At 38.6% G+C, this 26,499-nt stretch overlaps 1 protein-coding gene across 1 annotated transcript in view; it reads right to left on the bottom strand.

Annotated features, from left to right (window-relative positions):
* Positions 1 to 26,499, bottom strand: part of SYT16 (synaptotagmin 16) — a 119,746-nt gene that overhangs the window by 19,556 nt on the left and 73,691 nt on the right. The window contains exons 3-4 of the mRNA XM_042943441.1: positions 9,893 to 10,105; positions 4,064 to 4,320 (exon numbers count right to left, since the gene is read on the bottom strand). Coding sequence (XP_042799375.1) covers positions 4,064 to 4,320; positions 9,893 to 10,105 — 470 coding nt within the window. The remainder of the gene's footprint in view (positions 1 to 4,063; positions 4,321 to 9,892; positions 10,106 to 26,499) is intronic.

Genomic DNA, 26,499 nt, shown 5'->3' with positions numbered 1-26,499 from the left:
TAAAGCACCTCAAAAACGTGCATTCATCATCAAAACTTCCCCACAGAGTCGAGGTGAAAGTGCACAGTTCACTGGAATGAGACACCTTTAGGAGACCCAGGTCTACCACTTACTCCCTCTATGACATTGGACAAGGTATTTAATCTTTCCACTTGTGGCTTTCTTCAACAGTAAAATGGGGGATGAAACCAATTACAGGATTGTTGCGAAAATTAAAGGACTTGAGAAACAGGAGACATGGAATAAATGTCTCCTCTTTTAAAATGCACATTCGTCTACCAAGAAAATTTAGGCTTTTGCAAAATAAGGGAAGCTCCTTATATTCTTTCCTCAGCATGCATTCATGTGAGAGTGCTTCTATTCAGAGGTACTTAGTTTCAAGTGATAAAAGTGGTTGCTATAGAGACTTCTGAATACAACTGACTAGTGTAGATTTAATATTAGAAGCAAGTCTCCAAGGAGTTAGGCTAACTCAGAAATCAAGTCACAGTCTTCTGTTAAAACTCCCATCTATTTTAGCCTCCTCTTGATCATCTCTATATTGCTTGCTGGATCAGAAGTAATCAGGGCTAACATCTACTAAGCTGTGTCTTGTGCCAGGTACCATACTAAACACTTTATGGTCTGCAAAAGCCCACTTTCAGGCACTTCAGACCTTCTCGGCCTCACCTTTTGTTGCAGCTTTCCAGCAGGCACAGACAGTTGGGCTCTAAGTAGCTTCAGCCTGGCACAGCCCAACTAAGTCTTACCACTTGTCCAGGCAATGCAACTGTCAACTCCCATCACAGGCCTCTATTGATGTCAAGGATTGGAATGTTACAGAATGCTGCATGGCATTCATGTATATAAAGTCCAGAGTGTCGTGGAGGTTAATGCCCCATGCAATAAACTTGTGTCCTCTTGGACAGATGTCCTGAGATGAGTTAGCACAGCTTCTTGCAGTCCCACAAGATCAAGCCATGAGCCACACTTAGTGGTGGCCAACTTGATTACAGGCTCTCCCTTCTACCCTGCTTCATTCCCCCCTTGTCCCTCACTCTTGTTCTCAGGGATTGTACATCCTGACAAAACAGGCTCTGCTTTTTGGGAATCTACCTAAGAAATGTTATCTTTTAAAATGTTCACATTAACCTAACAAGGTAGGAATTTTAATATCTTCATTTTGTGGGGGGAGGAAACTTAAGGCTTAGAAAGACTAAATAACTCACTCACTGCTCCCAACATCATATGCCCTACCAAGGCTATGCAGGATTTACCAGTATTAATGCTCAAAATCCCAAACCTTAGACTGAACCATGATGACTCCCTTCTACCCCCCCCCCCCAAGCCTCTCACCACAGCTATTTATATTTGTAGTAAGTGTGTGGGGTGAGGCGGGAGTAAAAGGAGAGATGGAAACACATACTACTTTGAATTTCACATCCTTTTAGGTCCCTGCTCTTCATAATAGTTAGCAGAAGTTGTCAGCAACTTCAATGCCAAGGTAAAAATATTCTAGTCAGTGACTTATCTCTCCACTTATCCATCGGGCTATCTATTCAGACAAATGCTCACTCCACCTGCAGGTCTGTGCTAAGCCCTTTGAAGGTCTCTGAAACAACTCTCCTAAGAACCCTGCATAAAACAGAGCTGTAGGCCCTAGCCAGGCTCTGGACGGGGACGATCCGAGCTGTGGCACAGGGAAACTGGGCTCTGTGGCCCCTTCCTGGGTTGATCTGAAACAAAGATTTGTGAAGGCTGGTATTTTTATAGCAATTAATTATTTCAACACACTTTATCTATCACCAGGCAACTAAAGGCTCTCCTCATGCGGGTACTGTTAATACCACTAATCCATCTGACCTTCCTGCAAGGTAAAAATCTCTTCATTTTTATCCCCATTTGGCAGATTTTAATTAACTTCTCAAGGCCAACCAGTTAATCAGTAGAAAGCAGAGATGAAAAGTGGGACACCTGCCTCCCTGTGTGCTCAAAATCACCCAGCCACCCGTCCATTGTCTTCCCTGCCAAGCCTTGGGTCTGCAGGAAAAAGTTGACGGCCTTTTCCAGCAGAGAAGAGCGGTGCTCAAAAATCCATCAGCCTAAAGGGTAGTCACACTGTATGACTGGTTTCCTTCTAAGGCAAAAGAAATGATTCCTTTAGCTCTAAGATCCTGATTTTTCTCTAAGATGGGAATACTTGTGCCACGTTGTCAAAACCCTCGTAGGTTTAAAGACTTTCTATCAAATTGAAAGCCTTTGTGTTTTAGTAAGATAGTGTTGATGTCATCTGTGTGGCCCAAAGTAAACAGACCTGCAATATGTTCCCGATGCCAGATACACAGGGGAAGACTGGGTTCTTAATACAGTTAAGAGGCAAATAAATCAATTCTTAAAAGGCAAGCTAAGCCTGCAAAGCAGGCAGTTACAGGAACTGCCTCCGAGCCGCATCTGAGGTTCTACTGTAGGAGCACCAAATTACAGTTTTTGTCTCAAAATAGATAGGAGGTTGAATGGAGCACACAGAGATGTCTGGGTATTTTTGGAGTCTGAGAACATTTAGTGCTCTCAACACCAAGTCTTCTATTACAGCTCTGTGAGTCAGGCAGATGGGAGGTTACCTGGCAATTCCAAGCCTGAGGGAGCAATTATCAAGAGGACAGAGTATCAATAGGCAGGTAAACGGTTTCTGTTTTGTTTTTGTGTGAGAATACAAAAAGAATATTTTTAAACATTCAGTGTTATTGTGTGGGATTTGATAGGACTTGTCAGCAGCAAATCAACTGGGAAGCATAAATTTTTTCCCAAAACTTATAAGGTTAATAGCTTTGGGTGTCTCTATATGTAGGACTGCCCTTGACAAGCCACAAACCATGTATCTGCGTTACTGTTTCTCATCCTCAGCCATGACACCAACTTGTGGGCGCACACATACACACACACACACACACACACACACACACACACACACACACACCTCCTTATGCTCTCTCTATACACCCCAGTGCATCAACTATAAGACTTTGGAACATTATTTTCTGTGATTTTTTTTCCTTCTCCTTGATGAGCATCTGGTGTGTATGACAGTCCAGGTCCTTCTAAGAGCTTCCACCTGGTTATTTTCTCAAGCAGACCGATGTTAACAAAATCCATTCACTTTTCTCCTTCCTCTTGCCCCACAAATTATATGAATATTTTATATACATATATTACATATTTCATCAAAATTAATTTCAAAGTAGGCAGTAGACATTATTATTTAATATCTCCTAATGTTATAGAATCATAATAAAAGACATCTAGCTAATAAAGAATAACTATAAATGCCTATACAACAATGTTTGTAAAATCTTTATCACAGTGCCTGGCACATAGTAATTGCTCAATAAATGGTAGTGTCTGTAATAATCACCTCCAATCATACCTCTGGGTGGTTAGGAATATTCTGGAGTAAGTTTTAATTAAAAAATAAATTTAGAAGGGGCATCTTTTATAAGAGGTTTATTCCAAAAAGCAAAGTCAATGGCCAGAGGGTCATCACAAACTAATGCTATCTCCTAGATCTTGAATTCAATGCAAATCTAACAAACATACTTATACTGCAAGATATTCATCATATTTTGCATCATTTCATTTGGAGGGCCACTGTATTTTAGTTTAATTTTCAAGTAATTCTCATATTCAAATAATTATAACTCAAGATTGGGGTAAATAAAAATCGACTCCACTTAATTGAAACCATGAAGGAAATAAACCAGTCTTCTCTAAAGAACTAAAAAATCTTTTATATAAACAAGAAGCCTGATTGCTGCTGGGTCCATTCTGCCACTCTTCTTTTTTTCCCCCACTTTGATAGAAATTTATTTACAATTCTTTTATTGGTATACATAGGAGCTGTGACTTAGTCACCTGAAAATTTTTTATTTCTTATAAATAAAGGCTCTTTAGGTCTTTGTTTTTCAAGGCATTGCTTCCTTTCTGGAGAAATTTTTTTCTTAAGACATGAGCAGGAAGAGGAAAGCAAGAACTCACTAGAGAGCACCCAATACTCAAGCAAAGAAAGAATGGAAAACAAATAACTTGCCTCTGGACTCCACATGGAGCTGCTGTCAGTAGCATAGGAGTCTTCAAATCCCCGGTTATTAAAAGCTGTCTCCAATTCCAAGCTGCCTTCTGTGGACTGGCGACTAAGGCTGCGAGGCACACTGGTCTCTTGGGGAGATGCACCCTGGTGCCTGGTGTTTCCCACCTCACATGGGGACTGTGAGTGGGCAGAGATGGGATCATCTTCACCATAAGACAGAGTCTCAGAATAGTTTGGTTGGCTGGCTCCATCCAAACCTAAATGTGTAATAAGGAGACTATTTCAAATGTATTATTATTTTACACCTTTTTACCTAGAGAAATTGAGCAGTAGCAACAACACAAATCAAGATCTCAAAAACAGAGGCACTGGGTGGCTCAGTCACCAGGCTCAGTTCATGATTTCAAGGTCGTGCGATCAAGCCCCGTGTCAGGCTCAATGCTGGGTGTGGAGCCTGCTTAAGATTCTCTCTCTTTCTCTCTCTCTCTAAGTAAAAAAAAAAATCTCAAAAACAAAACCCATCAAATAACACCTACAGAAATATAATTCTATCCACAGAGTGGATAAACTTGGTCTAGATAACCAAAAAGACCATTAGTTCATTACATGGAATATACAAAGGTTTAATACTTTCTAACAATATGAATATAAAGGATGTGTGCTTATATAAAAAAAAAACACATTAGCATTTTGTCAGAACTAACGAACACAAGACTTTGGGGATGGATCTAGAAAGCGAGAACAACAATCTACTATGGAGATCATACTGTCTCCTGACTCTAGGATCCTTCTTTCTCTCTTCTACATTCACCATCTTACCCTCTCCTTGAAAGGCTTCAGTGGTTCTCTCAAGTAAAAAATTCTTTACTTGATCCATGGAACACTGGACTTGGATTCAGATGATCTGTGTTTAAAATCTAGCTCTGTGTTAAGAATTTACACAATATTTGGACTGTCCGAACTTTTGTTTTCTTATCCATAAAATGATGATAAGAGCCGTCACAGAGTCATGTGGACACATGAAATAATATCCACCTGGCAGCCACTAGGTTTTCGATAAATATTAGCCTTGCTTGTTTGTCTGACCCAAACTAGCCTCTTCCAACCCTATAAACCCCAATTTTCTATTGCCTCCCACCTTGCTGTCACCTGTGGCCTCATGGGCTCATGAAAACACAAGTTGTGTATTTCTTTTCACGATGGTCCCCAAACCCCCTCTCCTCTCATCTTTCCTTTCCATCCAAAGTCCAATAACTCCTGAATCTTCCCTGACTCCTTGGACTCAGTGTTTTCCCCTGACCTTGGTGTTATTCTGTTTTCTCTTTCAGCCCTGCATCATCTGTGCATCCCCTTCCTCTTCTTTAAAGTCTAGGTTACCTTCGGACAGTAAGGAAAAACTGGCAGAGTCTTCCAAAGCAATAGTTTTCACCCTGACTTTCCTCTCAATGACGTATTCTCTCTTTGGTCTCCAATCTCCTCCAGAAGCCACAATCCCAGGATAAGAGAAAATTAGAGACAGAGATGGGATGAGTGAGTGGGATGACAAAGTAGAGATGATAAATTCAGCTCTCATTTACACGTTGTGTGGTAGCAATCGTTTCTGCTGTTGGTCTTAAAGCCTCAGTGAGAATATAAGCTCCTTGAAGGTACTAAGCCACATACAAATACGTTCTAGTCTTTATCCACCAGTGGGTTTCACTAAACCCTCAAACAACTTTCCAGGCTAGGCAGGTAACAAATAATTGAAGCATCCAGGTGTGCAGCAATATGGAATAGTGTTGACAGTAGTTTACCAGACAGTTTATGACTCACCTGCAGTAAACATGCAAACTTGAAATTATATTATCACCCTATGCAGACTATACAAAAACATCTTTAGGTGGTCTTGGTACTCAGAGCCCAACTTCAGACTCCTGATTTGGGATTTTGCAACACCATGGCAATCCACTGAGAAGTTCCCCTATCTGCCTTGTTATTCTTAATAATTCAGTGCAGTCCCCTTGGAAACACTTTCATAGGACACCATAACATTTTTACATTCACACACTCAGTTATTTGGCAAACACACTTTAAAAAGGCCACAGAAAATGACAGAACGAGAGATACTCCATATGCAAAACCCTACAACATAAAGCAGAATTTTCTTCTAAGGCTCTAATTAGCACATCCATTCCTCATATACATGAACACTAAAATGTCCTATTAAACAGTGGGTCATCCATCAACGTGTGTAGCACCCAGCAGGATTTCAGCACAAAGTCTAACTTTGCCAAGAAATTACCCCTATAAAACTGTCTCATGACTTTAACTCCTACAGTGATAATACCTAGATCAGTAATAAGGGAATTTTCAAAAGCTACATTAAACCTTGAAAAGCTATTCATAACCGAAAAACATAAGAACCATATTAATGTAACAAACCATTTTCTTTGACAGACAAGCAAGGACTGAATTAGAAAAGCAAAGCTAGGGTACAAGTCACAAGGAGAAGGAGAAAGAAAGAGGATTCACCATCACATAAAGCCATCTTCCCATCCTGTAAGTTAAGGAAGATCATGTCACCTTAAACACATACAGGAAAGTAATTGCCTGTTGTCAGAGAAATGTGTCCTAGCTTCCTAGAAATTATAGGCCATAATTATGTCACATAAACCATATTTATTTTAGCAGAAAACTTTTTTGCACTTTTTAATCCATATCCCCCCTTGCCATGGCATAACCCTATTATCCAGTTACTTTATTTTATACTCCCAAACCCTTCCCTCCCACCACCACCCACACACATACAAATACTTTTTCTCACCATCTACGATGATGGTCAGTTTTATGTGTCAACTTGGCCAAGCTATAGGCTTCAATTAATTAATCAAACATTAATTGAGGTGATACTATGGAAGTATTTTATAGATGTGAGTAAAGCCCTTAGGCAGTTGACTTTAAGTAATGGAGATTATCCTACATAAGCCTTAAGAGGAGAACTGAGGCCTCTCTGGACACAGAGAAATTTTACCTGTGGATTTCAGAGCTCTATATTTCTCTAGCCAGCTTCAGTAATAGCATAGGCCAATTCTTTGCAATAAATCTCTTGATACATATATCACCCTGATATCACCTTAAAAAAATTATTCTTATATAAACTCTAACCCCCATGTGGGGCTTGAACTCATGACCCCGAGATCAAGAGCTGCATGCTCTGATTAAACCAGCCAGGCACCCCAATATCACCTTGAGATAGATAGATAGATAGATAGATAGATATCTCAGATCCGAGGTGGATCACTTCACGTAAACCCTCTTTGACATTACTGGGGAGACAGTGTCAATCAATGTACCACACTAAGTCAGATAAGTGAGACAAGAGAGAACCTGCCAGGAACATGAAGATAGCATTTTCTTGGTTCTAATAACCTCACTATTCCATCTAGAATAAAGAACCTCACTTGAAACATGAAACCTTTACTTTCACTGGTTGAACATTTTGAACATATTTTTAAAGTGTAAGAGTTGTCTACAATTAAATTTTATCTTAGAAAATCATGTTTAAGGTAGAGTGAAAGGGACATCTGGGTGGCTCAGTCTGTTAAGCCTCCAACTTCAGCTCAGGTCATGTTCTCATGGTTTGTGGGTTCAAGCCCCACGAGCCCCGCACTGGGCTCTGTGCTGACAGCTCAGAGCCTGGAGTGTGCTTTGGATTCTGTGTCTCCTTCTCTCTCTGCCCCTCCTCTGCTCACTCTGTCTCTCTCTCAAAAATAAATGAACATTAAAAAAATTTTTTTAAATAAAAAAGGTAGAGTAAAAAAAAGCTAAGTAGATGCAGAACAGACAAGAAACCCACAAATCTTCTCTGGGATGAATGCTTAATCTCTTCCTTATTCTTTCTTGCTGGAAAATAATTCACTGATCTAAAGATGAACAAAAAGAAGTGACACAGAAAAAAACATCATGCAATAAAAATTATATTAACATTTCCATGGCATTTGATAACCTAAAATTTAGCATGCAGTTATCCTTTCCTATGAAAATCCTGATTTTCTTCAAAATCTACAAATAATTTACTGCATTATCCAATGCGGTGTGCTTTTCCCTCCCTCCAATAGCGAAAGTAATTTTATCTTTTCTGTCACTGTCTGTCAAAAATTTCAGAATCCCCAGTTATAATTGAGGTTATTGCTAATTCCAGAAAGGGTAAGTTTGGAATGGTTGTCAGAACTCTCAGAAAAGGAGCCGTTTGTATAAATCAGAAACTAGACATTTGGGCTTCTGGGAAATGGGGCCATTAGCTTTTGAATGCAACACGCTGCTCCCAGGGAATCAACTGCTATTAACTTTCATTAGCTAACATTTGCCCTCCTGGTGGAAGAGGGGAAGGCTGTGATGTAACACCAGCAAAAGAGAAAACAAGAGGGGGAGTAACGAAATGACGGAGGGCAGTAGCTACCGCTACCATGCTTTGGTTACATCACGCATTTATTTTTTCTCTTACCTTGGGCTAAAAGGAATAGCAATAAAATATGTTATGTGGCTCATATCAGTAAGTAAAATTACATGGTGGATAGCACATTGTTATATTTCTGCTGAAGAATAAGGTCTGTTCTGTATATTCTTTGTTGCTGTTCTTTTTTTGGCCAGCCTTATCCACCTTGTCAAGTCAGAAATTTCTTCTCTGTTACCTTCTCTCAATCCCAGGCTCTCGTTTTTCTCTTTCTATTGCTAAGTGTGGAAAAATATGGAAGACCTGCAACTATGCCTCCATTGGTTTGACTAATCACATGTCCAAAGGAAAGAAGGAAAAGATTAGAGAACTCAGGTCATTTAGACTGGGTCACTAAAGTGGACAATGTTCTTTTTCTCTAGCTTTTTACCAACTACAATTCATAGACCTTTCCCTGTTTCAATAGCCTATGCCTATTCAGGGTTCCAGGCATAAAGGACTCAGAGAGATCCCTGACCTTCACTAGAAAAGTACTAAGAAATAATGCACCGTTCTTTCTCCAGGTTATTTTGTGTACATGGGGGGATAGGAGGAGGACTCTTAACAAGGTCTACCTACTATAACAATTCACAGGCTGTGCTGATCTACTTCAGAGTATTATTCCCTCCCCTTTGTGGAAGGTACTTAGTCTGAAGACATCAGAGAATGGCAGAACACTTTGCTCTTGCCCAGCAAGCAATTCTCATGTGGCAGAGGATGGAAACAGAGGGGTAGGATGGGGGGTGGGGGGGAGGGTAGAAACTACAGAAAATGAGGACAAATGTACAAGGTATGTGTTATCTGAAAAAGGCTATTTGATATTATTGTAAAACATATATTTATTTGAATGATAAAACACACATATTGTTTTAAGAACATCAACTATTAAAAGAAAGTTTCCAAAAATTTTTCTGAGGTCATATACATATATGGAAAATAGACTCTAGGATTCCAAATGAGAGAAAAATGACAGAATCTCAATGTCAGCAAACAGGTATGTGAAATATTTGTATTTATCAGAAGAGAACAAGATTTTATAAAGCTTCATAAATACCATTCTAATTCTAGCCATCAGTGTTCAAAATATACAAAATGATAACCTAAAAGGAAGGAAGGGGTCCCACAAATCAGGGGTAAGGATTTTGGCACTTCTTATTCATTCCTCCCAGTTCCCTGCATGACAGCCCCTCTGTGAGGTTGGTAAGACCCCCCTCTACTCTGTTTCAGCCTCTGGGTCTCGCCCCCTTTTCTTTTCCTCTCTGGAGACTCAGATACAAGTGTAGTAATCAAGTGACTCAAAGCTGTTCTTACGATTGTCCATCCCTGCTCTAGATAAAGGGAGGGTTTCATGCAAATACCTTCACAGGCAGACACTTCTGTGTTATCCTCTTCATGGGTAGAGAGCAGGTGGCTGAATTTTGATTTCTGCTCCAATCCCACCTGTGTGCCTTTCTTAGATGCTTCTGAACGAAAACTCTGGGACCGGGACATGGAAATCTCAAATTGTTTGATCACCTCCCCGTCACTGTCAGAAGATGTGCATGGCTCTTCATCATCTCCAAAGCTGTTAACTGGGAGCAAACAAGAGCCATGAGTTTCATGGGGGGCCCACAATAATACAGAGATACATAATTTGGAGAAACAGAAGAACATGGATGAGGAGTCTGGATAAAGCAAGCCCAAACCAGGCAGAAAGATTTTAGAGCATTTATTGAAACACAAATTTGAGCCCAAAGGAATAAAACAGGAAAAGAAAGCCTACGAGAGCAAGTAGAAATATATGACTAGAACCTGGGAGGAAACATTGGGACGCCCCTAATTGACATAATAAGACCTCTTGTTGAGCAGGGAGGCCCTGCTGATTTCTTGTGTTGCTGACGTGCTTATAACTGGGAACAGGACATTTGACTTACATTCATTCTAGTCAATGATGACAGAAAATATGCTCTTAGCCTCATTTCTATTATTAAAACACAAAGAGCCAAGCCCCACTCCAGAACAGACCTACTTGCAACTGAGATCTTCCAAAAGTATCCTAGTTTTGAAGAGACATCCATAGTAGTATATGTAATTTAAATGAAACAAAACAAAACTAGCTTATATTATTGTGTTCCAATGCCTTTCTCAGCACCAACGACCCAACTCAAATACCCTTTGAATTATTTATACCACTTTGTCCATATCGGCCCACTGGTCCTTTCAGCTTCTACAATAAGTGAAGATAGTTCTTCCCTTTGAGTTCTTTGCCTTTGATGTTCCTTCTACCTGGAACTCTCCTGCCCTGGTATTTACCTGGCTGGTTCCTCTCCTCTCACCACTGAGGTGTCAGCTCCACTAAACCCTTCCCCATTGCCCCACCTTAAGCAATTCTCTTTATTTCTCTCTTCTCCCCCATGACTTTCATGAAAATAAAGACATCACCTGTTTTGTTACCTGATGTCTCTTCATTATGTAAAACAATGTCTGTTGCATAGTAACTACTTAACAAACACTTGTTAAATATTGAATAAACTGATGAAGATGTAATGCTTTCTCCAAGCCTGAGCACCTCTCCCCCTCCCCCCGCCCACACTCACCCAGGGTTCCCTGTGCCTGGACTAGTTTCCTCTAGCCCTCTAGACTAGTCAAGAATCTAGCTCATCATCAGGACTTGCCATAGACATCACTTCTTCCAGAAAGCCCTTCACTGATCCCTTATAAGGTTCACGGCTTCTTCCATGAGCTCAGTCCTGCCCTATCAGTGCTCCCTCCGGCTTTGTGACAGATTTACCTATTTAATTTCCAACCATTCCACCTAGCCTGCACACATCAGGAGAGTAAGGGGCACAGCAGACCACCCACCTATGTATCCCTCAAGACCCTATCTCTATGCCAGGCACATGGGAGGCTACTCTGTAAATATTTGCTGAAAGTAAATTGGAAACAATAAATAACAGGAATTATTTCTTAGAGATTTGCTCCTCCAATCCAAAAGTCATATAGTAATTCTGGGGAAGGGTATGGTTGTTAATTCACAGATGGGTCCTGAATATTCCATCTGATTCAGAAGCTAAGAAGAAATTATAAAGCCATTTTGTAAGTGAGAGAAAATACTTTAAGTACCAGCCTGATCAAAACATTTATTCTCTTATTTAAGAATTGATATTTCTGAGTTTGTTAAGAAGATATGTAGTAATAACAAACACTTATTTGTTTGTTTTTTATGTGCCAGGAACTGTCCTAAGTGCTTACACATATTAGCTCACAGAATATACATGAAACACCATTATTGTTCTCTTTTTCCAAGTGAGAAAACTGAGATAGAGATGTCTACAACGGCTGACAATAATACTTCCAATAAGGGGTAGAATGGAGATTTGAATCAAGGTAGCCTGTCTCTAAAGGCTACATTTCTAATCATTATGCTGAAGAACCAGAGAGAGAGAGAGTGGAAAGAACTCTCTATGCTCACATCAACTAGCTCAATCCCTGTGGTCAAATCCTTTAAACACTCTGGATCATTTCTGATGTCTGGGTCATTTCCCAGATCTTCTCTAGATCTATGTTTTCTGCCTCCAAACTTCCTACCCAACAAACATGTATACTGGATCTGTTTTGCTTTTTATGGAGCAGCTGGCCCAAGAATACAAGAGCACATCGCTGTCAGTTCACTCAATTTTGTTGGCCGTGACCAGCACATGGTAAGACCTGAAAAGCTAAGTATCAAAACATACTGAATATGCCAATACTAAAAAAACATCTCAACAGAAAATGATCATAAGGGGCAGTCTTCCCATGTCTCAAATGCTGGGAAAAGCACCTGTTGTGGGATAGACCATCACATATGGGAGAGACCCAGAGACCAGTGGAGCAAAATTGAATTCCCTTCACCTTTAGAACATAGGACCATCTAAGCATCTGAGAAAAAGTTAGGAGGATATGTGCATGGGAGGGGTGGTTGGAATAAGTGTACATGGGAGCTCTTTCCAAGTGTGAGATTCCATTCCATCTGTATCACTACATCATTTTTTAAGATAAAAAGAGAGAGGGAGGCAAACTATAAGAGACTCAAATACAGAGAACAAACTGAGGGTTGCTGTAGGGGAGGGTAATGGGCACTAAGGAGGGCACTTGTTGGGATGAGCACTGGGTGTTATATATAAGTAATAAATCACTAAATTCTTCACATTTAAAGAAAAAATTTTAAATTTAAAATAAAATAAAAATAAATAAAATGTAAATAATCATAGTCATCAATTTCAAATTGAGTTAGTCCATGGATATTTCTTCATCTATAAAATCAATAATTAGAATTATTAATATTTTTTGGACTTCATTAATTTACCATTATTAACCATAATTCATCCTTGATTTTTTTTCTCCAGTGATTCATCAATCATCCACAGAGAAAAGATTTCCAATTCATTCAACTTACAGTATATACCAGGCATCTTCTTGACTTTGCGTATATTATCCCACTTAACCACCATAGCAACACCAGGAAGTAGGGATGATTCTTATTCCCATCATAGAGATGGAAAACAGAGGCACAAAGCAGTTAAGTAACTTGCCCTGGGCAACAAAGTAAGCAAAATAACACAGTGGGACTTGAACATAGAACTTATGTTTTTAGCCAATGCGGATATCAGCAGATGTTATTGTGTGAGAATACTTGCGCCCTATCTAGTTGTCAGAGTTGGGCCAGGGTGCCCGGCTGCCTCCGCCCGGGAAGTTGCTTCCTTTGAAAGGAGAGAAGAGCAGTGAGTCCACATGGGAGTGAATACATACAGGAAGGCTGCAGTATAAGTGGCCTATGGATCCTTGGGGGATTATAAATAAAACTGCACATACTATTCTAAGTCTTACACCCCAAGGATCTCAGGGAATTCTCCACCTAATAACAAAACCTGCCATCCATCCTAAAAACCACTGAGTAGCAACAGAAGTCCCTTGTGGTGCTATAACAATAATAAAAGCAATCCCATATAGAGCATGTATCATGTGCAGGCACTGTTCTAGAACTTTACATATTTTCATTTATTTACTCCTTACGATAACCCAAAGAATAAGTACTTTATTATTCCCATTCTCTGGATGGGAAAACTGAGGCAAAGTGAGGTTAGTAATTTGCCATAGTCATAACAGTTAGTAAATAGTGGAACCAAGATCGAAACCCAGGCTGTATTGCTCCAAAGTCAATGTTAATGGACATAATGCTCCCTCTACCATCAGCTGCCTCAAGGGAAAAAAAAAAAACTTTTTAAATTCCTGGTCAAAATTGATACAACTGTATTTTATCACTAAGAACACAAAATTACACAGGCTGAGTTAGAAAGAATTTTCACGAACATCGTTTTTAAAGATCCCTGCTACTCGCCTTGTAATGATTCTATGTCAACAACTAAATAGCTGATCTGGATTTCATTCAACTTAAATTTTTAAAATTGCAAAGTCTCATCTAAGTTGTGTTGCTTATTTTAGAGATAATATAGTACTCTCTGAAACACTGTATAAACATAAACTTTAAACCCCTTTCAAGCTAAGTACCTGTGAAACAGCACAATGGGCATTTGTATTAAAATCTTCACCTCTTCATCCAACTAGCTTGCTAAAATAATAGGAAAACATTGCACAAATACCATGGATGTGGATACATCTTGAAGTTGAGATTGTTCATTTTACTCAATCACAGAATTCAGACAGACCATAGATAGCACCCAAATATCCACCACCAAAGAGAAGTTAGACTCTTCTGCAACCTTGCTGATGCATGGCCACCTGGCTTCACCCCTTTGTTCATACATTATCAAGGTGCTACTGTGGGCTTCTTGCACTGACAGCAAGTTCATGACTTGGACAGGTACAGAGAGCTAGCTGATGACCCATCAATATTGAATCCCTACCACAATGGAGTCAGAATGTCCCTCACTCTAATTCGTAATGATTTTTTTCTTGTTTAAGTAAGAAGGGGCAGAGCCAATGCCATCTGTATCTTCCACATTAGAGTAAAGAAGGGGGGCTGGGGCAGGGCCACAGAAACTGCTGTCAGGTATAACATTAGTCAAGGCTAGACTGGTTAAGAGTGTAAGTCTGGAGTCAAGCTGCCTGAGTTTGAATTTGGGATCTTCCACTCACTAGTTTGAGACTGAAGCAAATTCTTATTCTTTTTGAACTTCAGTGTCCTTATTGAGATTCCTCACTTCTTACAATTGTTGAGAGAACTAAATGAGATTAGCCATGTAAAGACACTTAGCATATGCCTGGTATTTGATATGCTCAAACTGGTTCATTATTATTATTATTATTATTATTATTATTATTATTATCCCCCATCATGGCAGTACCCTAGGTGGAAACCCTTTCAGGAAGCCTTACATTTACATACAAAGGAAAGAATGTGCCTGTTCTTGCAGGGTCTAACTTGGAAACTCATCATCAGGGTTTTGTAAGGGAAAGGTGGAAGAAACAAGGGCTAGGGGAGGAAAAGATTAAGCTGATAATAGGAGTTGTGTCACTTTCCTTCCTCACTATCCTTTTCCCCAAGTTTGGAGGTGGAGCACTCTATGAGTTGGCAATGCTGTCTGGATGTGGGCAGTGCTCAACACCTGCTCATTTTCTTGTTTCTTTTAAGGCAACAAAACTACCAACTGGTGATACAAAGGGAGGATTTCTTAAGCCTGTCTGCTGCTATTTTACAGATGGAGTTAGAATTTATAAACGATCAGTGTAGCTCCAAGCTTATTAATTCCTTCCCACCCACACAAGAGCAATTAGGTGGAGGGAAGTACGGCTCACATCTTCTAGATGGGAAGTGGAGACAGGTGGGGGTGGGTTGCACTCAGTAGTGCAGTACCTGGGTGTTACTTTTAGCTACAATTGCAGGAAATCCCTTACATACTAGATTTCTCAAATACCCACAATGAATGCCTGCCTGTGGTGGCTGGATAAGATTGGAAGTAAGAATAAGAAGTTGGTTAAAGTGAAAAAGCAGAAAGGAGGTTAAATGAGACAACTGCCCATTTCAGATCCTAAGAAAGGGGCCACATTTCTGGAAGCACAATCCAGCCATTATTGGATTCAGGCAGGAGAGAAAAAGATTTTTTATAAATCATCCAGCCTTAACTATTATCAGACTATGTTCTGTGGAAGTCTAGGGTTCCACAAAGGAGCTTCAATGCCACTATCAACGTGGAGATATGGGTGGTTGCACTGAGCAGGTTGAACTATGCACCCTCTACAGTCAAGGATATTTTGCCCTAATATGGTTTACATTTTTGTGAGATTTTGTTGAGAAAAAAAAATAGAAGTCCCAACACTTTTTAAAGTTTGAAAAACATTGATATAACCCAACTCCCTCATTCTACAGAACAGAAACTGAGTCTGGGATTACTTAAGGGACTCATCAAAGTCAAATAGCTGGTTAGTGGCAGAGGAAGAATTAGCATTGGGTTCTCCTGTGCACACTTGTTTTGTTATCCTGTACCTTTGCGAGATATTTTGACAACTCTATTTCCTACAAAGAGATGCCTCTTGTAACAGATATGAGTGAGTCAAAAATAAAAGATTAAAGTTAGTAACATACAGATCACTATACTAGGGAAAAGTTACAATATCAAAGATTCCAGTTCGTTAAAAAAATTTTTTTTAATGTTTATTTATTTTTGAGAGAGAGAGACAGAATACGAGTGGGGGAGTGGCAGAGAGAGAGAGACACAGAATCCAAAGCAGGCTCCAGGCTCTGAGCTGTCAGCACAGAGCCTGACGTGGAGCTCGAACTCATGAGCGGCGAGATCATGACCTAGGCCAAAGTCAGAGGCTTAACCAACTGAGCCACCCAGGCACCCCTCAAAGATTCCAGTTCTGATAACAGCAGAATAAGTGATTTGAACTCACCTACAAATAACAGTTATAAATTCATGAAAAAAAATTTAAACAAACTATTTGAAGACATAGAGAGTGAGCAAGAGCAGGGACGATCTGGAGAGGATCCAATCTTTGAAAGAAGGAAATTTTACTGGATGAGATACATGGTTACATTGCTTTTCTGTTAAAAGTACCACCAAGTCCATGAAGCACAGGGCATCTAGGACTCAGAAGAAATCAGAAGCCTTATTGACTTAAAATGTTGGAGGACAGAATTCAAAGAAATATAGGGGAAAACTCCAGAAAGGAAGGAACCACAGAGAGAGAACTCCAAAATCTGCATGTGAACTTAGCTCAAACAATTGACTGAAACCTGAAATATGATTGCATAGGGAAGAATCCAAGGAACCCCCTAAAAGTCACAGCTAGAGGGCTAAAAATCTACACAGACATTTTGGCTGCAGACTATTTCAGAGGAGACTGAATTAGGAGTTTGAATCTGGCCAAGTTAGAGAGGCTTAGTACACACCTTAGGTATTCCATTAAAACTCTAGAAGGAGCAACCTTTGAGCTAAGACTAAATGTAAAACTGAAACAAACTTAGCAGAACAAAGTATGAAGCCAATACTCCATCAGATCAAAGGAATCAACAATTAATTGTGGGCTGAAACAAAAAGGAACTTATTTCTCTTCCCCACCAGGCTGTTCTCATCCAAGATAGAGAGGAGGCACCATGAAAGCATCATGGGTGGGGTGATTAGCTCAGACTATGGGGATTACACAAAGGCTGCACTATAATAGATAGTATTCTAAACAGACCTGTGTCCGTACTCATTGGACCCTGATTTCTCATTATCTGACTCTCTCAACTGCAAGTATTTCCTGAACACTTGACTTTGACAATCACTTTGAAGTTCATGACTACAACAGGGCTCATCCGGACAAGAGCAAGTGCTAAACTGTTAATCTCCCTGACTCTTTAGCTCTGCTCTCTAATCTGTATGCTTCCAACAAGGGAATTTCTTGATAGGACCCAAGTGTTGTGTTGTTTTCTTGCTACAGTGGCATTTACATACAAATTAATGGTCAGGACTATAATTTACTCTGCTGAGAACTGCGGTGACCTGGTAATTAAATTTCTGCACATGCAGAGAAAACATAAAACCAGAATGGCTGCTCTTGCTTTCTTTTCTCCAACCCCCAAGAGCTCTCTATCACTCCAATGAATCCTTACATGCAAATGTGAACCTACATTACAATTTACAAATGTTCTGATTAGGAAGACAAAAAAAAATTCCATTGCCATGGATACTAAGGGCCTGGGATGGATAACCAAGGCTGAGAGAGATAATGGACAGATCTTGAGATGTGCAGGTGTTGTGAGTTTTTGAAATTCTAGCCATTCATTCCACTCACTCTTCTTCTTATCCCATGCTGCAAATCATTCTCAAGGCAGTTTCCAAAGTTATTGTTTTATCTTGCAACAGAGCCCAGTCAGGCTACTGGGATAATATCTATAAGGCAGTTTCAAACTCTCCCCAGCACTGAATCTACGGTAAATATATCCAAATATATCATGATAACTGAAAAGGCATGGACTGAAAATGCTCACTTGGCTAAGAGCTTTTTTAGAAGAAAACTAAAAGCCATATTCCAAGAAAAGTCACATAATTCATACCTCATATATTCAGTGGTGGTATGCATATATTGGAATAGCAGCCCTCAATGATGCCACTGATAAAATCAGATAATGAATAACTTTTCTCCATTTGCAGAACAGTTGATGGAAAATTTTCTAAATGTTTGACTTTTCCCATAAAGGTTCTGTCCCTTGGGTTCGTGTTATCACACATAGGCTGACAAGCACAAGCAAGTAAAAAAAAAAAAAAAAAAAAAAGTGGAAATAGTTAATCATGCTTCTTTCCTCAGCTTGTTTTGTCATGGATGTGCATGCTCCTGCCTGTGATTGTTACATGGCTTATATCATCTAGTCATAGTTCCATTGGCAAAATAATTCCTGCTTTGTGGTGAAAATAAATACATTAAAATTTCATGGGGTGCCACAAAAATCACATCCATCTTTGGCATTGAACCACCTGAACAAAGCTGGCACCACTGAATTAGAAATGTTGCCCTGGGTATAATAATGTCCCTTGTTCCATCCATATTCTGAACTGTCACGTAGAGCTTACCTTCTGATATTTATCTTACTTACATTTTCTAAGTGGGTTTATGTAGCTGTAGTTCCTCTAACATGTTTCAAGGAATTTGGGGTCTTAATTCATTGTTCTCTACTGTATCCCTTTAGTGTCTAACATACTGCTAGGAATAAAAGGTCCTTCAAAAATGAATAAACAAATGAATTTTAAATTAATACAATAGTGTATTGGGCAGGTTATCTAGAGAAGCACAGCCAATAGGGGAGATATGTGTATTTATACTTATATTTATTTATATATGTATTTATATTTATTTGTATTTTTATTATAAGGAATTGGCTCATATAATTATGGGGCTGACAATTTCCAAGATCTACAAGTGGCAAGCTGGAGACCCAGGAGAACCAGGGGTCTAGTTCCAGGCTGACTGAAGGCCTAAGAATAAGGAAAGCCAATGGTGTACGTTCTAGTCCAAGACCAGAAGAAGACCAATGTTTTTGTTCAAGCAGACAGGCAGACAAAGTTCTCTCTTACTCAGCTTTTCTCTTCTATTGAGGTCTTCAATTGATTGGATGAGGCCCACCCACATTAGAGAGGGCAATTTGCTTTACTCAGTCTACCATTTCAAACGTTAATCTCATTCATAAACATCCTCCCAGATACACCCAGAATAATATTTGATCAACTATTTTGGCACCTCATGGCACAATCATATGACACACAAAATTAACCATCACAAATATCAGATAAAAGCCAAATGCAAAGCAGGAAGAATGCCAAAAAGAAGCAGGTCATGTACAGGTTTTTATCCCAGCACTGACACTTCCCAGTTGGGTGATCTTGCATGAACCTTAGTTTATTCACCTTTAAAAATCAGACCAACTTTCTGTTCTGGCTATATGGAAGCCTGAGGACATATAGAACCCCTTTCTGCCACAAACTCATAGAAGCACTGATAAAATTAGAAAGACACCTGGTATTAACCCAGAGGAGTAACCAACTTGTTTGGCTGATATCTAGGATATCAACGGCTTTGGGTTCATGCAAGGGTAGAATAAGGACGCTAGCATAAAACTACTACTCTTTAATAAAGGCTGCCCTTTCTATGAAAAGGGGACTAGTAAATTTCATCTAACAGTTTGGACTTAGAGAAGTAGCAAGGAAGCTTACTATCTATTGGGGCTGTGAATGAGAAAAAAATTACCCTATGACAAATAAAAACATCAAGTCTTTACCTCTCTCAGAGATATAGTATCAGTGAAGCACAGATATCTGAAGGTAAGAAATTAATAAGGGAAATGGGTAAGCATCTACGAAATCCAGGAGACCCAGTAGAAGCAAATGCAAAATTGCTCTATAGGAATATTTCCATAACCCAATATACACAGGATTACACCCCTCACCAAGCAAAAACACACCCCTTCTAAAGATGAGTTAACACCACAAACACACAGAATATAATACACAAGAGGAATTAAACTAGCTTGAGGTGAAATGGAAAACAATCTAAGAACACACAGTAATTTAAATCCTATGTGGAAGATTGACAAAAATTAGCCATGTATTAGGCCACAGAAGAAGGTTCAAAAACATTATATCACATTCTAATTTCAATATGGTTAGATATAAAATACTTTTTAAAAATTATAAAAATGCTTTTGGAAACCAGAATCCACATTTTTAAATAATTGATGGGTCAAAGAAGAAACTTAATTGGAATAATAAAATATTTATAGCTGAAAAATAATGAACACATCATATATCATATACTTGTGGGATATATTTAAAGTGGTACTTGAAAGAAATTTATGGATTCATTTAAGGTATATATTAGAAATCAAGAAAAAGACTGAAAAATTAATATGATAAATGGTCAATTTAAGATGTTATTGATCAACAGTTTAAACCAAACCAAAATGCATGGAAGAAATAGAGAAGATAAAAAGCAGATATTAATATAAATGTTAATATAAAGAAAACATTTAAAACTAGACAAGATGAAAATGGTCTCTTAAAGATAAGCCATGGCAAGACAGAGACAAATAATACATTTACATATATAATGGACACTTAAAAATCTGAAAAGAACAAAAACCAGTCTAAACAATTTAAAAAAGAACAAATAGATAAAACATAGACCAGTAACTACTAAAGAAATAATAGAAAAAATTCAAAAAGTGACACATCTATCCAGACAGCTTTATATGACTTTTTCCAACTTTCAGTGACCAGGTAATTGTTCTTTTATATAAGCCATTCTAGAAGGAAAAACTTCTTGTATCATTTTTTAAGGATAGCATAAACTCAAGTAAGGTAATTTACATAGTAGATCAATCTCTTATGATGCTACTTGCAAATATTGTAAACTAAGCAGCAAATAAAATTTGTGATATATCAAAAACAAACACATTGAGAATAAGAATTTATAACAGACATGCAATGAAGTTTAAGTATCAGGAAAATCTCTTAAATGTAATTAACCACATTAATAGATTAAAGATGAAAAACATAATCATCTCACCAGATGTGGAAAATTATTAAAGAGGTTTCAACATCATTCATGACAATGATTCTCAGTAACTAGGAATAGAAGAAAATTTTCTCTACTTGAAAAAGAAAATATACCATGCATCACACTCAAAAGTAAATTTTAACGTTCCTTAGAGACAATAAAAGACAAGAACACTTGCTGTTACCACTTCCTTGCAATTCTGTATTGGAGATCTCAAAAGCACCATAATACAAAAAATAAATGAAGGGGGTATATTGTAATGCAAGAAATGAAATGCCAAGAGATTGAAATTTCCAGGTTAAAAAAAAATCCATGAGAAGCCCAGGTCAACCTTTAAATTGTTAAGGGTTCATCAAGGGGACGTCTGCCTCCAATCAAGATGAAATAACAGGTACCAAATTTAGCCTCACTTGTGAAGCAATTAAAAACCTGGACATAGACAATGTTTCTGAAAATATTGAACATTATGCAACCCCAAACAGGGATTCCTGAGAGATGGGAAATAAGCAGGTGAGTTCTATGCTTACCCAAACTGACTGCCTGGAGAAAGTTTTGAGGCAAAGCTAATGGTCTCCCTGATTTGAGGAGATGGATCTAGGGGCCAAGGCTGTCAGGGCTCGCCCAAACAGTCTGGAAGAACAGAGCCACAAAAAGAACTCACAGACCTGCTGTATTTGAAGTCTTCAGATGAATGCTGATAAGGGCATGTGAGAAAAAATACTGTAGCCATGGAAAAAGCTAATGGAAATGATTGTAGGTAACAGTACCCGGAGCTCACACAGAACCAGGAACAGTGAGTGCCTGGTTCAACTAGCAAGCATAGAAATCCTCATTAGTGGAGCATTTGGTAAACTACTCAGAAGGGTTTTGCCTCATAGGAAAGAGCAATTAGCCCTAGATAAAACATTACTTCAGCCCTACCTAACAAAGTTTAAAACCAAGACCTGAAAGGATCAAACAGTTTCCAAGTAACCTAGCCACATCCCAGAACCAAGCTCAAGGAACAGTTATACATCCAGCATGCAGCATGGTAAAATTTACAATGTATGCTATCCAATCAAAAATGTCTACGCATGCAGAGAAGCAGAAAAATATCATGAATGATGAGGGGAAATTTCAATCAATTGAAATGGTGTAAGAAATCGTACAGACAACAGAATTTGTAGGCAAGGACGCTAAAACGGTAAATATCACTGTATTGCATACATTCAAGAAACTACAAGAAAGATTGAACATAATAGAAATATGAGATATTCAAACAAAACTTAGAGAAGAAAACTACACTAAGATGAAAACATACACTGATTGGAATTAATGGCAGATTGTGCACTACAGAAAAAAAAAAAAAAGACTAGTGGCTTGAAAACAGCAATAGAAACCTATCCAAAATGAAACAGAGAAATATAATCACTGCAAAAACATGAACAGAGGATCAGAGAGCAGTGGGACACCTTCAGGCAGCATAAAATACATGTTATTGGAGACTGTGAAGGAAGGAGAGGAGCAAAAAAAAATCTGAAAGAAGCATGAACAACGTTTTCCATATCTGATGAAAAAGATAAACCCACAAATTCAAGAAGGTCAACACATCTTAAGACCGAGAAGTATGGTGAAAACCACACCAAGGCACACCATCATAATCAAATAGCTGAAAACCAGTGACAGATCATCAGGAACAAAACAACAGAGGGAACCCTAATGTAAACTATGGACTATAGTTACTAGCAATGTATCAATATTGCTTTGTCAGTTGTAACAAATGTACCACACCAACTCAATCCAAGATGTTAATAATAGGAAAAGCAGGGCAGGAGGACAGAGAGTACATGGAAGCTCTCCCTATTTTCTGCCCAATTTTTCTATCAACCTAAAACCGTTCTAAAAATAGTCTATTAATTTTAAGTAGTCAAAGGGGGAAAAAAAGACACTTGAACAGAGGAGTATAGATAAGGACAGTAGGGTTCTCACTGTGAAATCTCACAGTGAAGAAATAGTTTTAAAGGGTTGAAAGAAAAACACTGACAGAATTCTATACCCAGAGAAGATATCTTTCAAGAACAAAGGGAAAATAAAGACTTTTCAGAAAGAATTCATCACAACAAAACAAGAATGTTAAAAGAAGTCCTTCAAACAGAAAAGGGATATAAATGTGCATCTATACAACAAAATGAAAAGCTGAGCACCCGCTATGTGGGGAAATACATAAAAACTTGGGTTCTTAGTATTAAAATTTCTTTTAAAAAGAAGTAACACACTTTTATATGTGTTATACTATACAGGTGTTTTGACCTTCTAGAATATTTCCCCTCTGTTTTGGTAATGACATCTTTACCAAAGATTTTCTTTTGAGGAAAACCACTCCTCTCCAAATTTCAATCCACGAGGTTGGAGTGAGGATGACCCCATATTCCTTCATTTTAGCATAGGCAAACAACTTGAATTTGGTCAATGGCAGCTGGCCCCGGGACTTTGCTGGAAATATTGAAAAGGAGCACTCCTACTCCTCCAGCTGGGGTTGATAATCTAATAGGATGTAAGCCTGTATCCACCTCAGAAAGAAGCTAATGCAGAAAAAAGCAGAACCAAAAGTTGTACATTCCTAATACCCATTGTCAACAGGAGCCAATCATTCCTGTACACAGAATAATTCACTAGCCTTTTCATATGAGCCAATAAACTATTGTGTGCACATGCATGTGTGTGTTTAAGCCCCTTTTGAATTTTCTGTTACTTGCACTCAGAAGAATTGTGCCTAATACATCAGTAAAGTGTAAAGACTATTATAGGTGACAGTGAAGAGATCTCCATTTTGGATCTGCCTCTTTCAACGCAAAATTATAAAATCTTGGCCAAGGAACTTTATCTCTCTCTTCTCTGAATTCCTACAATAAATGCTATCTGCATAATTCATTAAGCAAATAAGTATGTACTGCTTCATGATAGGTTTTCTCTCTTGGCTAGCTATTTAAGTCCTTATTAATATTTTATTTATTTAGTCTTGCTTCCCCAACCAGATTATATGTCCTTGACTCCTCACACATAGCTGATGCTGCTCCCCTGAACCCAAATACACACAGAGCACACCTAAGATGAGTCAGCTGATCTTTTAGGGCCCTCTCAGTTTAAAACAAACTTTTGATTCTATAAGAATCCCGTGGCCCCAAATATCGTGACTGTTCTCTGATTCTACAGCATTTTACTCACATTGACAAAGCTGTCTCATGGCTTATCCCCGAAAAACCATGAGTTACTGGAAGCAGAGTCCACTCTAGGACTTTATAGCCCCCAAAATGGAGCATAGGGGCCTTGACACCATCCACATAATGAAAGAATTGTTTGAATTGAACTGAAATCTATTCAAATTTCCCTTTACATCCAGATGTATTCTCTTTCACCGAAGAAGAAAAGAAGTGAAGAGCAGAGAATTAGAAACGAAAGACCCAAGTTTTAGGTTCTGCCACTTGTTAGCTGTGATTTACCACTTGTTACTCAACTTCTCTGAGCTTCTGTTTTTTCCATACAAATGGAAACAATGATTCTTTACTTTTTAAGGTTACTGTGAGCAGCAAAAGCAATAATTTATAGGCAAATAAGGACTCCAAACAACACTTATTAAACATTATAATGCACTCATTACATTACATATAATACCCCACTGAAAACATAATACCATAACATAATAGGTAGCTATGGTATCGTCACTGGACAGATAAAATTACTAATGTCCCCAACTGTTAAGTAATGTATAGACTCTGACTCCCAAGTCCATATTCCCTCCATCACATTATTTTACTTGGTAAATCCAAAAGTTATATGCAAATAACAGGTGTTCCATTCCCCAGGTGTCAGAAAACTATGAAATACAATAGTCTGTGCATCAAAACCAAAATGACAAAGAACAAAAGAAAATCAAAGTGGGACCCAGAGTCCCTGCTTATGCATAGTAGGTAGGATTGGCAAAATCATGGAGCATGTGCCATTACGATTTTTTCCTTCTTACCCAGAGCAGAGGATAGTCACTGGATGTGACACTCTTGCCTGATAAGCTTGTGTGTGGTTTCAGAATCTGCAAACATCATTCCAAACAGCAAAATCCACCCATCACAGCTACCTGCAAGAGGAAGCTACTGGCCATACTTGGGCCCTGTAAAGACCCTGCCTCTATCATGTTCAGAGACTGCAGAGCAGAGTTATAGCCAAGCCTGGAAGCACGATAGAAAAAAGAAGAGTATGGAAGAAAATTCACTCATTTAAAAGTCCATCTGCTTAATAAACAGTATGGACCCTATGACATGCCAGGCCCTGGGGCTGATGTCAGCATATAATGGTGAACAAACTGTCCACCAATCAGCAAATGGATAAAGAAGATGTGCTATATATACAATGGAATATTACTTATCCAAAAAGAAGAATGAAATATTGCCATTTGCACATGGATGGATCTAGAGAGTATAATGCTAAATGAAATAAGTCAGTCCGAGGAAGACAAACACCATATGATTTCACTCATATGCGGAATTCAAGAAACAAAACAAGTGAGTGAAGGGGAAAATGAGACACAGGGAAATCAAAAAACAGACAATTATAGAGAACTGATGATTATCAGAGGGGAGGGGGAGGGGAGTGGGTTAAGTAGGGGATGGGGATTACGGTAATGGCAGCACTTGTCATGATGAGCGGGTGATGTATGGAATTGTGGAAACACTATGTTCTACAGCTGAAACTAATATGACACTGTATGTTAATCAACTGAAATTAAAATAAAAAGCCATACACACACAAAAAAAAACCCAGATGCTGGCCCTCACCTGGCAGGCAGAAAACGTAGGCTCAATCAAGCAAGCAGAAACGGCCTCGATGGGTCAGTATTGATACTGCCAGGTCCATTGCTGGAACACTTGGGGCTAGGTATATTTCAGAATTGGGGTTTGCTTGGATTTTAAAAAGCCGGTATGGCGCACATACACTATACCTTTTAACAATGCAGTGGAGTCTGGAGCAACACCTTGTAATAAAATGCATTAATAATTAAAACGTGAATATTGACTCTGAGAGATGAGTCAAGGCTCTAAATCACCTCAGTTCATCCTCAGCCTTATGAAACAACCCCAGTTTCTGATGTTTTTGATTTTAGAATTTAGGACAAGGGCTTGGACACTTGTATGAAGGCTAATGTTGAAAATATCAGTTGAAGACAAAAGCTAATTTTACGTATCTAATTTCTAGAAGAGACATCACAAGACATATGCTGGTATTTAATAAAGCTATGGAAATCTTTTCTCCCACAAAATTTATTGATAAATTAGTATTTTTTTAAGATGCAGAACCTCAGAAATTCTAAAATTCTTGTTTTAAAATATTAAAGAAGCCCATTTGTAGGATAATATCCAGTTCTAGGTCTGGAGATAGCACAGAGGAGGTAAGGAAATTTCACAAACACAAAGGAAATCCT

The sequence above is a fragment of the Panthera leo genome, chromosome B3, assembly GCF_018350215.1.
Source record: "Panthera leo isolate Ple1 chromosome B3, P.leo_Ple1_pat1.1, whole genome shotgun sequence".
In the NCBI taxonomy this organism is placed as follows: domain Eukaryota; kingdom Metazoa; phylum Chordata; class Mammalia; order Carnivora; family Felidae; genus Panthera; species Panthera leo.
The sequence above is the reverse complement of the archived record's forward strand: the minus strand, read 5'-3'. Positions and strand labels throughout refer to the sequence as shown.